We start from the raw sequence: 16,023 nt of genomic DNA, 5'->3' as shown, positions 1-16,023 counted from the left end.
TGCAGATACATTAGTCATGCATTTTAGACACGGATAACGTATCTAATCCGTGTCCTTTGGATTTCGTCCATTTAATTTCATATTGCAGAAACCTTATCTGCTCTATTTAGATAATGTAGATACATTATCGATGTCATTTGGATAATGTAGATCCATTCTCCATCTCATTTGCATATTGTATATACATTATCCACGCCATTTGGATAATGTAAATACATTATCCATAACATTTGGGTAATGGGGATACATTAACCATACCGCTTAGATAATGCAGAAACATTATCCATATCATTTGGATAATGTAAATGCATTATCTAACCCATTTGCAAAATGTAGATACTTTATAAATGCCATTTGGATAATGCAGATGCGTTTTCCATGTCATATGGATAATGTAGATGGAGTATCCATGCCATTTAGATAATGTAGTTACATTATCCATGTGGTTGGATAATGTATATACATTATCCAAGTGGTTGGATAATGTAGATACAGTATCGATGTGGTTGGGTACTGTAGATACATTATTCATGTCGTTTGGACTATGTAGATACATTATGCATGTCACTGAAATAATGTAGATTTGTTATCCATGCCATTCGGGTAATGTGAAAACATTATTCATATCAAATGGATAATACAGATGCATTATCCGTGTCATTTGGATAAGGTACACGCTTTATCCATGCAATTTGGATAGCGTAGATACGTTATCCATGTCATTTGGAAAATGTGAAAACATTATTCATATCATTTCGATAATGCAGATGCATTATCCGTGTCATTTGGATAAGGTAGATACATTATCCGTGCAATTTGGATAATGAAGATACATAAAACACGTCGTTTGGATAATATAAATGCATTTCCATGTCATTTGGATAAATCAGATGCATAACCCATTCAATTTGGAAAGGTATATGCATTACCCATGCCATTGGGATAATGCAGATCCAGATTTGGATAATGTGAATTAATTATCCATGCCATTTGGATAATGTAGATACATTATCCACGTCGTTTGGATAATGTAGATACTTTATACATGTCGTTTGGATAATAAAGATACATTATCCATAACCTTTGGATAATGTAGAAATATTATCTGTGCCATATCCATGCCATTCGGGTAATGTGAAAACATTATTCATATCAAATGGATAATACAGATGCATTGGATAAGGTACACGCTTTATCCATGCAATTTGGATAGCGTAGATACGTTATCCATGTCATTTGGAAAATGTGAAAACATTATTCATATCATTTCGATAATGCAAATGCATTATCCGTGTCATTTGGATAAGGTAGATACATTATCCGTGCAATTTGGATAATGAAGATACATAAAACACGTCGTTTGGATAATATAAATGCATTTCCATGTCATTTGGATAAATCAGATGCATAACCCATTCAATTTGGAAAGGTATATGCATTACCCATGCCATTGGGATAATGCAGATCCAGATTTGGATAATTTGAATTAATTATCCATGCCATTTGGATAATGTAGATACATTGTCCATGTCGTGGGATACTGTTGATACATTATCCACGTCGTTTGGATAATGTAGATACTTTATACATGTCGTTTGGATAATAAAGATACATTATCGATAACCTTTGGATAATGTATAAATATTATCTGTGCCATATGGATAACGTAGACACATTATCCATTTCATCTGTATAATGTAGACACATATCCATTCTATTTAGATAATTTAGATACATTCCGCTTGGATAACATAGATACATTATTCGTTTCGTTTGGATAACGTAAATACATTATCCATGTCGTTTGGATAATGAAGATACATTATCCAAAAAATAATGTAGGTACATTATCCATGTCGTTTGGATAATGTGAATATATTATCCATAACATTCGGGTAATGTAGAAACATTATCCATGTCGTTTAGATAATGTAGATACTTTATACATGTCGTTTGGATAATGCAGATAACGTTTGGATAATGTAGAAATATGTCGTTTGGATAATGCAGATACATTATCCATAACGTTTGGATAATATAGATACATTATCTATGTCGTTCGGATAGTGTAAATACAGTATACGTGTAGTTTGGATAACGTAAACATATTATCCATGTTATTCGGATAATGTCAATACATTATCCATGTCGTTTGGATAATGTATGTACATTATCAATAAAGTTTTGGTAATGTAGAAACTTTATCCATGTCGTTTAAATAATGTAAATACTTTATAGATGTTGTCTGGATAATGAAGATACATTATCCATAACGTTTGAATAATGTAGACACATTTTCCATGCCGTTTGGATAATGTAGATACACTATTCATAACGTTTGGATAATATAGATACATTATTTGGATAATGTAAATACATTAAGTGTCTACATACATTATCCATGTTATTCGGATAATGTGGATACATTATCCATGTCGTTTGCGTAATGTTGATTCATCCATGTCATTTTATCCACATGTAGATACATTATTTATGCCATTTATATAACATTATCCATGTCGTTTGGATAATGTAGATAATTGTTTTATTTATTTAAACCCTCTCTCTCTCTCTCTCTTATCATTTTCTTAAAGTCTCCGTGGACAGCATTGGCACCAAATTAAATGGCCTACTTAAAGATGCCGAAATACGAATACATGATTTAAGCGGTTTAGAGGGAACATGTCAGCCCTCGTTTTCATCACGTCCCTCTATATCAAGCATTATCATCGGTAAGTGTAATACTAATTAAATGTAATAATGATCCATTAAAAGACTACAAAGTCACACCAACACAGAAATACAAACAATCTTCACAAAACTTTAAGCAATTCCTAGAAAATTGTTTTAAAATTGTTTAACCAAACAAACGATTAAAGCGTTGATATCAAACCAGAAAACAACGTTTAACTGACCAGCATGTTTGGGGCAATATTGAACATGGTTGAATGTTTGTTTTGCGCTGGTGTCTTCTGGTGTGTAGTGGTGGCAACTTGCAATACATGGATACGTCAATATTCCTAATTGATGGCACTCAATTGGATGTTGCGAATGTCTAGCAAAACTGCCGAAACATTAGTTCGTAGGATGTAGTTTTTCATGGAATTTCTACATCATATGCTGTGGGACACATATGTGTAGTTTCCTATTGAGCTTAAGTATCACATGAAGTGAGCGAGGAATGCAGTCAAGTTGATACTTTTTTACGCATGAAGAGCAATGCAATTAGACATTGACGACACAACGTTCTAATAAATCTCACATTTAAGGCAATAGGTTTTTTAATAAAGCAGAATATGGTATTAAAATATTGCATACTTGTAGATGAAATTCATCTTCTTCGTCATTTCTGTTGGATTATTGGGTCATTTAGGCGTACTTAGCTTTAATTGTAATAATGTCCAAGGTGATGGTATTCTACTATCAATGATTACAGATTCCCTGTATATTTACATTGATGGAAGAAGTCTTTGCTAATAACTTTGTGTTATCATCTACCGTTCTGGTTGTTTTATTGACAATTTTGCTTGCAATACCATTTGTGTATATGTATTCACGTCCATTTATGGTTCTAAATTTAATTTATTCCACTTTATTTTGCATTTTCTTGTTTACCTAATATTTGGAATTTTACAAATTCTCTTATTCCAATAAATATTGATTCTCTTTCCATCCGTTTACTAATATATTTTATAGGCCTAAAAGTATGTCTATATGTTAAAACACTGAATGAAATGTTTACTTTAACTAATTGGGAAATATCAATTGCATCACCTATACTAAGGCAGCATTTCCTACAATTTTTTACATACTTGAAATCCTTTTAACTTAAACTCAAATTAATTTGAAACCAATAACTTTAAATTTTATTGCCTCTGGCCAATAAATTGTCATTAGTCCGTATTTATATTAGGCAATTTTTCCTTGCGGCAATTGTCAGTTTGAAGGAGAGAGAGGTGAGGCATGTGGTAACCCTTTGCCTCTCAACACCTTCTCTTACCGACAAACTGACAATTGCCGCAAGGAAAATTGCCTAATGTAAATATGGACTATGGTAATCAAATATTTCCTTACTTGAATACCTTTCGTATCGGCTTACATTCGAACTACAAATGTTATTTGCAATTAAGTAGATTTTCATTGCACACAGAAGATGTAAAAAATACGTGCAAATCAGATACATATCTCGTTAATACTACTGCAAAGCATATTTCAAGAGTGTTTAATGCCAGGTTAAGTATTTTGCGATAAATTGCATAATAGTACAAATTTCAAAATACGAAAAATGAGAGACAATGAGTGACAGTTGCAGTTTTAATACTCTAGTTAGAATTCGATCGTTGATATTGTTGCATAAAATCATTGTGAAGCGCACACCGAAATATCTCTTCGATAGACCTAGATTTTCCGGTTCTAAAAGGGGTAGAGAGCTCCTCTAAAACAACGGAGTTTACTTTCTGAATGACAGTTTTTCACTAGTACAATACGCATTTGGCACACTCTTCCGAACAAAATTAAAAACATCATTATAGCCTCATTATGTATTATGCTCTTGAACCAACTTTAAATGAAATGGGAAGCTTACACCTGAAACTAATATGTTCGTAGATGAGGAAGAAATAAAAAAAAATCGCCGGAGCGCTTTTTAAAAAAAATCGCGGTCAAAGTTCAGTTTTTTACGATTTTGCTGGAAAACCGCAAGATCCATCAATATGGAACTAAAGAAAATGTGAAAATTCTCTACAAGATTGTCACTTATGATATTTTCGTAGGCTTTACCATTTTTGAGATGTGGAGGTTTAAATTGAGACAATTCACTGACTGTATCGTTTGCTTATAAAACAATGTCATGACTGCAATTTCCCAACTTAAACTTATATATCTCAAAAATGGTACAGCCTAGGAAAAAGCGAAAGCCAATCTTGTAGAGAATTTTCACAGCTATAAGATTTTCACTAGTCCCATTTCGATATGACTTACCGCTTTCAAGCAAATCGTGAAAACCTAACAAAAAAAAAAAAACTAAAAATGTTACGTGAACTTCTATATCTCAAAAATGGTAAAACCTAGGAACAAATCATTACGGTCAATCCTCTAGAGAATTTTCACACCTACAACATTTTCTTTAGCCCCATTTCGATAGGGCTTGCGGTTTCCAAGCAAAATCCCGAAAACCTAAAATATACCTAAAAATGTGAACTTTGACCGCGATTTATTTTAAAATCTTTCCAGCGATTTTTGCCGATTTGAACTTCTATATCTCAAAAATGGTAAAACCTACTAAAATTTCATAAAAGCCAATCCTCTAGAGAGTTTCCACAGCTACAACATTTTCTTTAGCTTCGTTTCGATAGGACTTGCGGTTTCCAAGCAAAATTATGAAAAAACTAAAAATGTGAACTTTGATCGCGACTTGTTTAAAAAGCGCTCCTGCGATTTTTTTTTTGTTTTTGATTTTTTTCATCTATGAACATTTTAGTTTCAGAATCTGCAAACACTTCCCAAGTGAAAGCCCCTTTCATTTAAAGTTGCTTCAAGAGCACCGTGCTTATCTTTTAGGTTAAGGACGTTATGTACACTTTGATACGACCAAAAATGTGCCTCATATAAATAATGGGTTTAGACCCCAAGTATGTATGTTTGGATGAAATCTGTTTCAGACAATTTGGAGTCGATTGAGTAATGTCCGTCCGACTGTCTATCTGGCTGGTGTGTACGATAACTGTCGAACGAAGCAACCGATCGGATCCAACATTTGGCATTCCTAATATTTTGTCCAAACTTAGTCGAAGATGGGTCATATCGGTCTACTCCTTACGGTACCTCCCCCACAAAAGTTCACAAATTTTCGCTAAAATGGTGCGCACGATAATTCTCGAAGGTAGTAGCCGAATCCGTCATAACTTTTCATATGGCAATACTACTTTTAAGCATAGATCGGTCGACTCCTTCGGGTACATCCCACACAAAATTCGGAAAAAGTGAAGTTTATGAGCTCTTGTAGGATCATTTTGAAATTTGTTTCTGTGGACTATCCTTGCGGTCACATTAACGGGGGTTTAAATTTTTTTCGGGGGAAAGTCCATAGTCCCGGTGGCCAAAAATAGAAGGAGTTGGCGTAGGTGGATGAATTTTGGTACAAGTATTTTTTGTTGGCTGACATTGTCGAGGGCAAACAATTAGGAAGGTCGGTCAACGTTTTTGTGGGTTCCCAGAGGACAACAAAATGTTCTTATAAAAATTATGAGCATAGGTCCACGTTTTGATATTGCCCCCATATAACGGTACCTTCCGATTTTCGATATTTTGAAGATTTTACCTAATTTTTTTGATCAAATTGGCTCAATTTTTGCATTGAGGGTTCCTAGTGGACAACAAAGTTTTCTGATAAAACTTATGAGCATAGGTCTACGTTTTGATATAGCCCCCACAGAACGGTACGTCCGATTTTCAGTATTTTGAAGGTTTTAGCCACATTATCCAACCGAAGTACCTGATATTTGGTATTTAGTCTTCGCTAGGGATGCGAAATATTTCTACAGAGAATTGTGAGTATTGGTCCACATTTTGGTATAGCCCCCATGGTAATAATAATTGTTCCACAAACATACAATAAGGGACAGTTGGCCACTTTGCTTCCACTTTAGTGTTAGAGTGTCTTCCCAGCATGTGGGTCAGCTGAGCGCTTTGTGCTTTCTGTTATATTTGCAGTTTATCGACATTCAGTGTCCACACTGAGTCAGATCGTACTTTTACCGCAACATTAGGAAGAGTGCGTACTTTGGCTGCTACAAGGAAATGGTTCGAATAGATGTTCGCTCCTCGAATCGATCGGACATCTAACACACTGGAAGAGTGTCTCCCATCTATTACAACATTATCGATCTGGTTTCCGGTTTTCCCATCTGGGGTCAATTAGCCTCATTCCGTTGTTGGATTTTCTATCACGAAGGCTGAACTTTGCGAAGGTGGGACCAAAGCTATTTTCCCTCCCAATTTAGCATAAAAATCTCGTAGAACAATCTTAATGTCGTAGAATATATCCTTGGTATGTTCATCTTTCTCTTCGGTCGGAGCATAGGAGCAGATGAGATTGATGTTAACGAACTTTGCTTTTATACAGATTGTGGCAATTCTCAACCAGAGTGAACCTGGAGACAAGGTGACCAGGTTTTTGAGCCTCCGATTTACCATATACCCAACACCTAACTCATATTTCGTTTCATGGCGGCTATAATATAGTGCGTAACCCATTGTGATTGCGTGTCACCGAGGTGAAATGGCATGCACACCCGCCTTGTACGCTGAATGCCCGGGTTCGATTCTTAGGCCAGGCAACATCAGATATTCAACGGTGGCAAACTACCCCTTATAATCCTTTGTGATCTTTACGTCTACCCGATTCCATTGCACGTCATGTAGGGCGATAATATCAGCTATGTACTTACCAAGTACATCCGCCAGAGCGCAAACTGTACTGTTTAAAAAGTCCGGACATTCCAGGTACAGATTCCTAGATTATGATACTTAGAACGTTTGCGGTGGTCGTCTACTTCAGAGGGGTTTACCTTCCTTTTTTTTCTTTGCTTTTTCACAGTGCGATTTTGTTTTGGGTGGGTTACACTGTGCAACACGAAAACTGTTAACCATATTCTGACACCGCAGCTTGGTAGAAGACCAAAAAAGAGAGGACACGTGTAGCGACGTTTTTTCTTATCTCATCTACTTTCGCGGTTATCATCCTCCAAAGGTTATCATCCTCCAAATTTTACTTTGGCCATTTTGACCTTGCAGATGAAGTTTGATGGATTTTATGTGTTCACAATTTTTGTTCTTTAAGACAAGAGCTACAACTTTGCCTCTAAGATAAATTCAAATTTCCTAATGGTTTGGAAGATATAGTCGTGACTAAATGACCTCTTTTTACATGAAAGCTTCAAACCTTTGAAGGCCTATAACCGCGAAAGTTGATGAGATAGGGAAAAACGGCGGAGTCAGAATACGGTTAACAAAACATGACTCAAAAAATTACACACAGTGTTACTAACCCATCGCCCAACTTAAGTTTTTATTGTTCTTATGGGTGAACGCGCTGCACATGTAAGCTCACTACCTTTAACGGGTGTAAAAGACAGCTCCCCAGGTAACACCACGAGGAGGTTAGTGTCTGCTTGAGATGAAAGAGGGACACAGATAAGTCCAGGGATTTGCCATGTTTAAACCAGTCAGGACAGACGATTGGTTTCTTTAATCCCGTACGACACCCGAAAAATAATAGTTAAGGAGTACGGAGGCACAGAGCATGTGTGTCCGACTATCTATCAATAGATGTAAATTAGAGTTGGGCAATTGAATGACCTAGTTCACAATCTAGTTCAATGGACACCGGTCATTTGTATGAACAAAATGCGTATAATTAATATCTTACGTTAGTTTGTATGATGTTACTCATACGTTTTTGAATTAGGACAGTGAACTAGGTCGTTCAATTGCCCAACTCTAATGTAAATAGCCCGCTAACTATAGGATTTGTTTTTATCTAAAAATTCTCCTGTCGCTGTTAAATTTAATTTTCAAATTAGGTTGAATATCCATTTCGTGGACTTATACCCTTTGTTACATCATCAACCTTAAGTGTTACAAAGTCCTATTTTTAATTGTTTCTCTGTGTATGTATATCTATGTATGTGTTTCATATTAATGTTTTGTTGCTGTTTGTTTATTCATGTTACAGGTAATACTGGTTCCTCGGTTACTGGATGTACCGGCAATGAGGTTGATAAGCAAATTGGCATTTGGGAAAGACGTGTCAAAGGTTTACGTCGCTTGCTCTTGGGTTGGGATCAGGCACGACCACCAGATGCCCCAGCATCAGTTATCGTAGATGTTACAGGAGAAAATTCAATACAAGTGCAAATACTGGAACCATTTGATGGGGCAATTGGTACTAAATTTAAAGGTAAATATATACACGTAATCATCAGCAATCACACAAACACATGTACATTGTACAACATAGTCAATAGAAACAAAACATGAAGAACAAAACAAGAAGGGGATTAAAAGTGAACATCATTGCTAGGCTATGGTCAGCCAGCAATTTGTTGGAAGTTGTGTGGATGTGTGTGTGTTTGCGTTGTAAAGAGTAACGATGATACTTGTATCATCATCACTTTCCGTTCTGTTCATCGAATGGTATCTATCACCCATTACATTTATTTAAGCAACAACAGCATGTACGTGAAGTTTTTGTAAGCCTTACGCAAGGGTCTGTTTTAAATTCCAAACTGTTATTTGTTCTTTGGAAAAGGACTTCGTGTCTGTATTTTATTATTAAGATTCTTTGGAACACAGCTCACAACCCAACAACATCAAAGACAAAAGTAAATCAAAATGTGTGCCTGATTGAAGCAACCACTTACCGTAGAAGTTTGATTGAGGATTGAGAATTGCATTGGAATTGTTTCATTTATTAAGGGACAGAGTAAATAACCTGCGAATGAGGCCAATAAAGAGCAATGTTAATAAGTTGTATAAATAAGCAGCAAAAGAAAATCCGCTATGAATATCAATAAGTGCTGGGAGTTTGGCAGCAATTTAAGGGGCGATTGGTAATGCTTTTAAAGGTTTTATGTAAAATGGGTAAATTGGGTCAGGTTAGGTCGAAGAAAATATTTTCAAACTGAGCTTTCTTCTAACAAAAGGCCATTTTTAACCTAATTTTACGGTGCATATAACAATAATATAATAATAATTGTTCCACAAACATCCCATACGAGACAAGGGAGACTTCTCTCATATCAATGAGTGCACCCCGATTCATATTAGCTCAATGTTATGGGACCTACTGTTTATCGCCGAGACACCACTTTGTAGAGAAGTTTTACATGGCTGAATTACTCTGGAAATGTCGCCAACATTACTGAGGGGTATTTTGAAAAGTTTGATGTTGACTGCCCGGGGAATTGAACCCACGACCTTCAGCGTGCTAGGCGGGTGTGCATACCATTGCACCACAGTGGCACCGTACAAAAATATTCACCTCCTACAAACGTCATCTATTCTATAGAAGCATCCTACAGAGGTCTTCCATTCCATAGAAGCCTCCTATGGAGCTTTTCTATTCTATAAAAGCCTCCTATGGAAGTCTTCTATTCTATAGAAGCCTCCTATGAAGGTTGTGTATTCTATATAGAGGTCTTCTATTTCATAGAAGCCTACTGTGGAGGTCTTTTTTCCATAGAGGCCTCCTATGGAGGTCTTCTATTCCATAAAAGCCTCCTATTGAGGTCCTCTGTTCATAGAAGCCTCATATGGAGCTCTTCTATTTTATAAAAGCCTCCTATGGAGGTCTTAAATTCTATGGAAGCCACCTAAGGAGGTTTTTTATTCTAAAGAAGCCTCCTACGGAAGTCTTCTATTCTAAAGAAGCCTCCTATGGAGGTTTTGTATTCTAAAGCAGCATCTTATGGAGGTTTTGTATTCAAAAGAAGCCTCATATGGAGGTCTTCTATTCCATAGAAGCCTCCTATGGAGGTCTTTTCCATAGAAGCCTCCTATGGAGGTCTTATATTCCATAAAAGCCTCCTATGGAGGTCCTCTGTTCATAGAAGCCTCCTGTGGAGCTCTTCTATTCTATAAAAGCCTCCTATGGAGATCTTCTATTTAATAGAAGCCACCTATGGAGGTCTTATATTCTAAAGACGCCTCCTTGGAGGTCTTTTATTCTAAAGAGGCCTCCTACGGAAGTCTTCTATTCTAAAGAAGCTTCCTATGGAGGTTTTGTATTCTAAAGAAGCCTCATATGGAGGTCTTCTATTCCATAGAAGCCTCCTATAGAGGTCTTTTATTCTAAAGAATCCTCCTATGGAGGTTTTGTATTCTAAAGACGCCTCCTATGGAGGTCCTCTATTCCACTGAAGCCTCCTATGGTCTTTTATTCCAAAGAAGCCTCCAATGGAGGTCTTCTATTCTAAAGAAGCCTCCTATGGAGGTTTTGAATTCTAAAGAAGCCTCATATGCAGGTCTTCTATTCCATAGAAGCCTCCTATGGAGGTCTTCTGTTCCATTGAAGCCCCCTATGGAAGTATTTTATTCCATAGAAGCCTCCTATGGAGGTCTTCTTTTCTATAGAAGCCTTCTATGGAGCTCTTCTATTCTATATAAGCATCCTACGGAGGTCTTCTATTCTGTAGAAGCGTCCTGCCGAGGTCTCCTACTCTATAGAAGCCTCCTGCGTAGGTCCTATATTCTTTAGAAGCCTCCTACGGAGGTCTTCCATTCTATAGAAGCCTCCTACGGAGTTCTTCTAGGAGGCTTCTTCTATTGTACAGAAGTCTCCTAAGGAGGCCTTATGTTCTATAGAAGCTTGGTAGGGGGGCCTTCTATTCTAAAGAAGCCTCCTATGGAGGTCTATTATTCCATAGAAGCCTCCTATGTAGACCTTCTATTCCATAGAAGCCTCCTACGGAAGTCTTCCATTCTATAGAAGCATCCTACGTAATTGTTCCACAAACATCCCAGATGGGACAAGGGAGACTTCTCTCATATCAATGAGTGCACGCCGATTCATATTGGCTCAATGATATGGGACCTACTTTTTATTGCCGAGTCCGAACGGCGTGCCTTACGACACCACTTGTAGAGAAGTTTTTCATGGCTTAAATACTCAGGAAATGTCGCCAGCATTACTGAGGTGGAATTTTGCCACCGTTGAAAATTTGATGTTGCTTGGCCTGGGATTCGAACCGCAGACCTTCTGAGTGCAAGGCGGACGTGCTAACCATTGCACCACGGTGGCCCCCAAGCATCCTACGTAGGTCTTCTATTTTATAGAAGCCTCCTGCCGAGGTCTCCTATTCTATAGTAGCATCGTGCGGAGGTTTGCAATTCTATAGAAGCCTCCTACGGAGGTCTTCTATTCTGTAGATGCCTCCTAAGGAGATCTTCTAGAAGGCTTCTTCTATTGTGTAGAAGTCTCCTAAGGAGGCCTTCTGTTCTATAGAAGCTTGGTAGGGAGGCCTTTTATTCTAAAGAAACCTCCTATGGAGGTCATTCTACAGAAGACTCCTATGGGGTCTTCCATTCTCTAGAAGCCTCTTATGGAGGTCTTCTTTTCTATAGAAGCCTCCTATGGAGGTCTTATTTTTTATAGAAGCCTTCTATGGAGCTCTTCCATTATGTAGAAGCCTCCAATGGAGCTTTTCTGTTCCATAGAAGCCTGCTATGGAGGTCTTCTATTCTACAAAAGCCTCCTATGGAGGTCTTTTTCCATACAAGCCTCCTATAGAGGTCCTCTGTTCATAGAGGCCTCTTATGGAGCTCTTCTATTCTATAAAAGCCTCCTATGGAGGTCTTCTCTTCTATAGAAGCCACCTATGGAGGTATTATAGTCTAAATAAGCCTCCATTGGAGGTCTTTTATTCTAAAGAAGCCTCCTACGGAGGTCTTCTCTTCTAAAGAAGCCTCCTATGGAAGTATTTTATTCCATACAGGCTTCCTATGGAGGTCTTCTCTTCCATAGAAGCCTATTATGAAGGCCTTCTTTTCTATAGAAGCCTTCTATGGAGCTCTTCTATTCTGTAGAAGCCTCCTAAGGAGGTCTTCTATTTTGTAGAAGCGTCCTGCCGAGGTCTCCTATTCTATAGAAACCTCCTACGGAGTTCTTCTAGGAGGCTTCTTCTATTCCATAGAAGCTTCCTATGGAGGTCTTTTTTCATAGCAGCCTTCTATGGAGGTCTTCTGTTCCATTGAAGCCTCCTATGGAAGTATTTTTTTTTCATACAAGCTTCCTATGGATGTATTCTTTCCCATAGAAGCCTCCTATGGAGGTCTTTTATTCCATAGAAGCCTTCTATGGAGCTCTTCTATTCTGTAAAAGCCTTTATAGAAGCTTCCTCCTTCTTTTCTACAGACGTCTTCGATGGAGCTCTTCTCCTCCTGTCGGTGTCTCCTCTTCTATAAAAGCCCCCCTAAGGAGGTCTCATATTCGATAGAAGCCTCCTACTGAGCGCGTCTATTCCATAGAAGCCTTCCACGGAGTTTTCGAACTTATAGCCCCATTCGGGCCTCTTTCTACGGAGTTCTCTAGTCTATAGAAGTTTCCTACGGGGTCCCTTCATGCTATTGAAGCCTCCTATGGAGGTATTCTATAGAATAGAAGCCTTCTATGGAAGTCTTCTATTCCATAGAAAAGCAATTAAGCCTCCTATGGAGGTCTTCTATTCTATAGAAGCCCCCTACTGTGATCTTCTATTCTATAGAAAGCTCCTAAGCGTACTACGGAGGTCTTCTATTCTCAAATCAAATTAACTCAATTCAATTATCTATTTTCATTGCTTTCAAACCACAAAACCATTTACACCCTCTCCCCCTTCTATTTCGTTTTTTCTTCACCACACATCATGATACAATAACAGGTGACACAATTGAATGATGAAACGGCAAGAAATCCATTCATAAAAGAGTATTGTATTTCATAATTTGAATTGTGTTTGTTTACTCGGAAGCATTGTTGAGCAGGACCTTTTGTCCCCACATTGTTTGCTGTTAGGGATAATTGTCGTTGTGTGACACCTCCATTTTTACTGTGACACCATGTCAACACTGAACAGATTCATATAACAAAGCTTTTATCTGTTCTCTCTTCATTGTTTCCTTTCTATTTATTTTTCAGTGCAATGGTCAACTCGTGCAGATTTCAGTAATATTGTGGGTGAACGTGAACTTATGGATTGGCGTAGCTTTCATGGTACCATGGGTACACAGTGTCAGATTACTGGATTGACACAGGGTCGACGTTATTTTATACGTGCTGCCAGTGGTAATGTTAAAGGATGGGGGCCATATAAGTGTTCGGTGCCGGCCAGTGTTATACCGTCAAGTGAGTAGAAGATTCAAATGTTTGCAGCTTTCATGCTTGCGTATTAAAATTAAATGAATGGAAATTAAATAAAAAAGCAAAAATATTTTTTTTTTAATTTTTTCAGGCTGGCGTGATTTAAACAATCGTGAAGATCGCTATACGGGTCGCCAACGCATGCTGGACAATTTGTTTACGGCAGTACGTTTGGCCCGTCCCTCTGATGTCTCCGAATTGACTTTGGACACCAATAGCCAGCAACGGAGAAATCCCAAAAAGAAAACAACTATTAAGCAGTTGTTTTCGGTTGCTTCGAAATTTCAAAAGCATTTGAGAAGGTATGTGAGCTCAAAAATCGTATTAAGGCCTCGACCAGCTGGTTTTCTTGCTTAAGTATTGTTTTGGTAAGAGACTACAAGGCAAAGAGCAACCTGGCTCGGCCGTTCCTTATTATTTTGCCAGAAATAACTTAAGCAAGAATGTCATGCTCCTTATGTACCGAGGCCTTAAAGTTGTAAATAACTGATTTGAACTTATTCTTCTTTTTCAGGGGTATTTATTTGGCCAGTATTGTTTATTGTGAAGACAAAATATTGGTGACTAGTGAAGACTTCCTACCGGTTATTGAAATCGATGAATCATTTCCAAGCTCCTTGAATAGTGATTATCACTGGCTAATGAAGGTGAGTAAACATGAAAAATATTAGTCATCAAATTCCCAGAGTTCTATTGGGGGAAAATAGGACGGAATACGGAACATTAGCTTCGTTCCAGTACTTTTTAATGATAAAAGTGTCAAAAGAGCAAACAGTCAAAAATGAGTTCCACATACACATTTTCCCAAAATGTACGGGAACGGACAAATGGTAGAAACGTCATAAAAACTGGAACAAATGTCAAAGTCGGCGTGTCAGCCAATCAGAAGCCGGCAAGCATGTTGCACATTTTTGCTCGCCCAAATTTGTCGTGTAAAAAGTTTCTAAAGAGAAACATATTCAGCGCCATTTTTGTTCAAAGAGAAGTGAACATTTTGCAACTTTTTTGGTGTGCGGTAACGCATTTTGGGGAAAATTGTGCAAGATATGTTAAATGTGTAAAAACTCTTTAGTTCTGGAACGAAGCTATTATGTCCAGCCTCAGCAGCTAGGCACTTTGATATTTGGCTTAAGAAATAATCGAAAACCCGACAAAATTTATCAAAATCGATGGACCGAAAATATTTTTTTAATTGGGGGTTAGAATGCATATTTTCTAAGTTCTCAGCTGGAAATGATACAATTATTCTTTTTTCTTAGTTATTTTTTATATTTTCCTAGGCCAGTTGCGGATAAAACTTTTTCTTTTAGAAAATATACAGGTCTAGTGTCAGCTGCGTTAAATAAAACATACGATACTGAACTAATTAAGGGACTAGTTCACTCAAATGAGCTGAACTAGGAACTAAAGGCCTGGGTACATAAGCTGCATCGCCTGTTTGCCTTGCTTGCCTTCTTCATTTCTGACATAATTATTAATAAATGATAGCTTAATTAGTTATGCTTTTATCATTCCTTTTAGTTCAACCATGACTGGAACATCAGACTCTAATGGCCCCGGCACATACGGTACGTTGTGCGTCGCGTTACAACAACCACATGGAAACTTCAAGAACAAACTTGGCATCACTTACATTTTTTCATGTGGTTGTTGTTTTTAACGCGTGACGCAACGCACAACGTACCGTATGTGCCGGGGCCATAAAGCGATCGGCACATACGGTGCGTTGAGCGTTGCGTTACAACAACCACACGAAAAAAGTGTAAGTGAAGCCAAGTTTTTTGAAAAACAAGAATATGGCTGACGCATTAAAGTTAAACATAATTTAACTGTGTCCTAACGTGTCACTAAACGGACCGTATGTGCCGAGCGCTTAAAGGCTCAAATACATACGGCCAGTTGTGCGACGCGTTGCGCGTTGAAAACAACAACGACATACAAAATGTGTAAGTGAACCCAAGTTTGTTGTGGTCGTTGCAACGCGACGCTCAACGGACCGTATGTGACGCGGCCTTAAAGGTAGAAACAGAACCAGCTCGTTGCTTGCTTTCCAAATGTTAAAATTATTGCTCCACCACGCCGCTTTTTGTTGGTATCACACATTTTTGGCGTCGGCGATCGTATGT

The 16,023-nt window shown here is 37.8% G+C and overlaps 1 protein-coding gene across 11 annotated transcripts in view; it reads left to right on the top strand.

Annotated features, from left to right (window-relative positions):
• wake (ankyrin repeat and fibronectin type III domain containing protein wide awake) overlaps positions 1-16,023 on the top strand; it is a 785,047-nt gene that overhangs the window by 759,230 nt on the left and 9,794 nt on the right. For all 11 annotated transcript variants that reach the window (XM_073958968.1, XM_073958961.1, XM_073958969.1 and 8 more), the window contains 5 exons: positions 2,595-2,732; positions 8,735-8,959; positions 13,676-13,882; positions 13,989-14,199; positions 14,412-14,544. In XM_073958968.1, coding sequence (XP_073815069.1) covers positions 2,595-2,732; positions 8,735-8,959; positions 13,676-13,882; positions 13,989-14,199; positions 14,412-14,544 — 914 coding nt within the window. The remainder of the gene's footprint in view (positions 1-2,594; positions 2,733-8,734; positions 8,960-13,675; positions 13,883-13,988; positions 14,200-14,411; positions 14,545-16,023) is intronic.

This window comes from Musca autumnalis, unplaced genomic scaffold (assembly GCF_047663935.1).
Source record: "Musca autumnalis isolate F117 unplaced genomic scaffold, ASM4766393v1 scaffold_1, whole genome shotgun sequence".
NCBI lineage: Eukaryota > Metazoa > Arthropoda > Insecta > Diptera > Muscidae > Musca > Musca autumnalis.
This window is presented reverse-complemented; position numbering and strand designations above follow the sequence as displayed.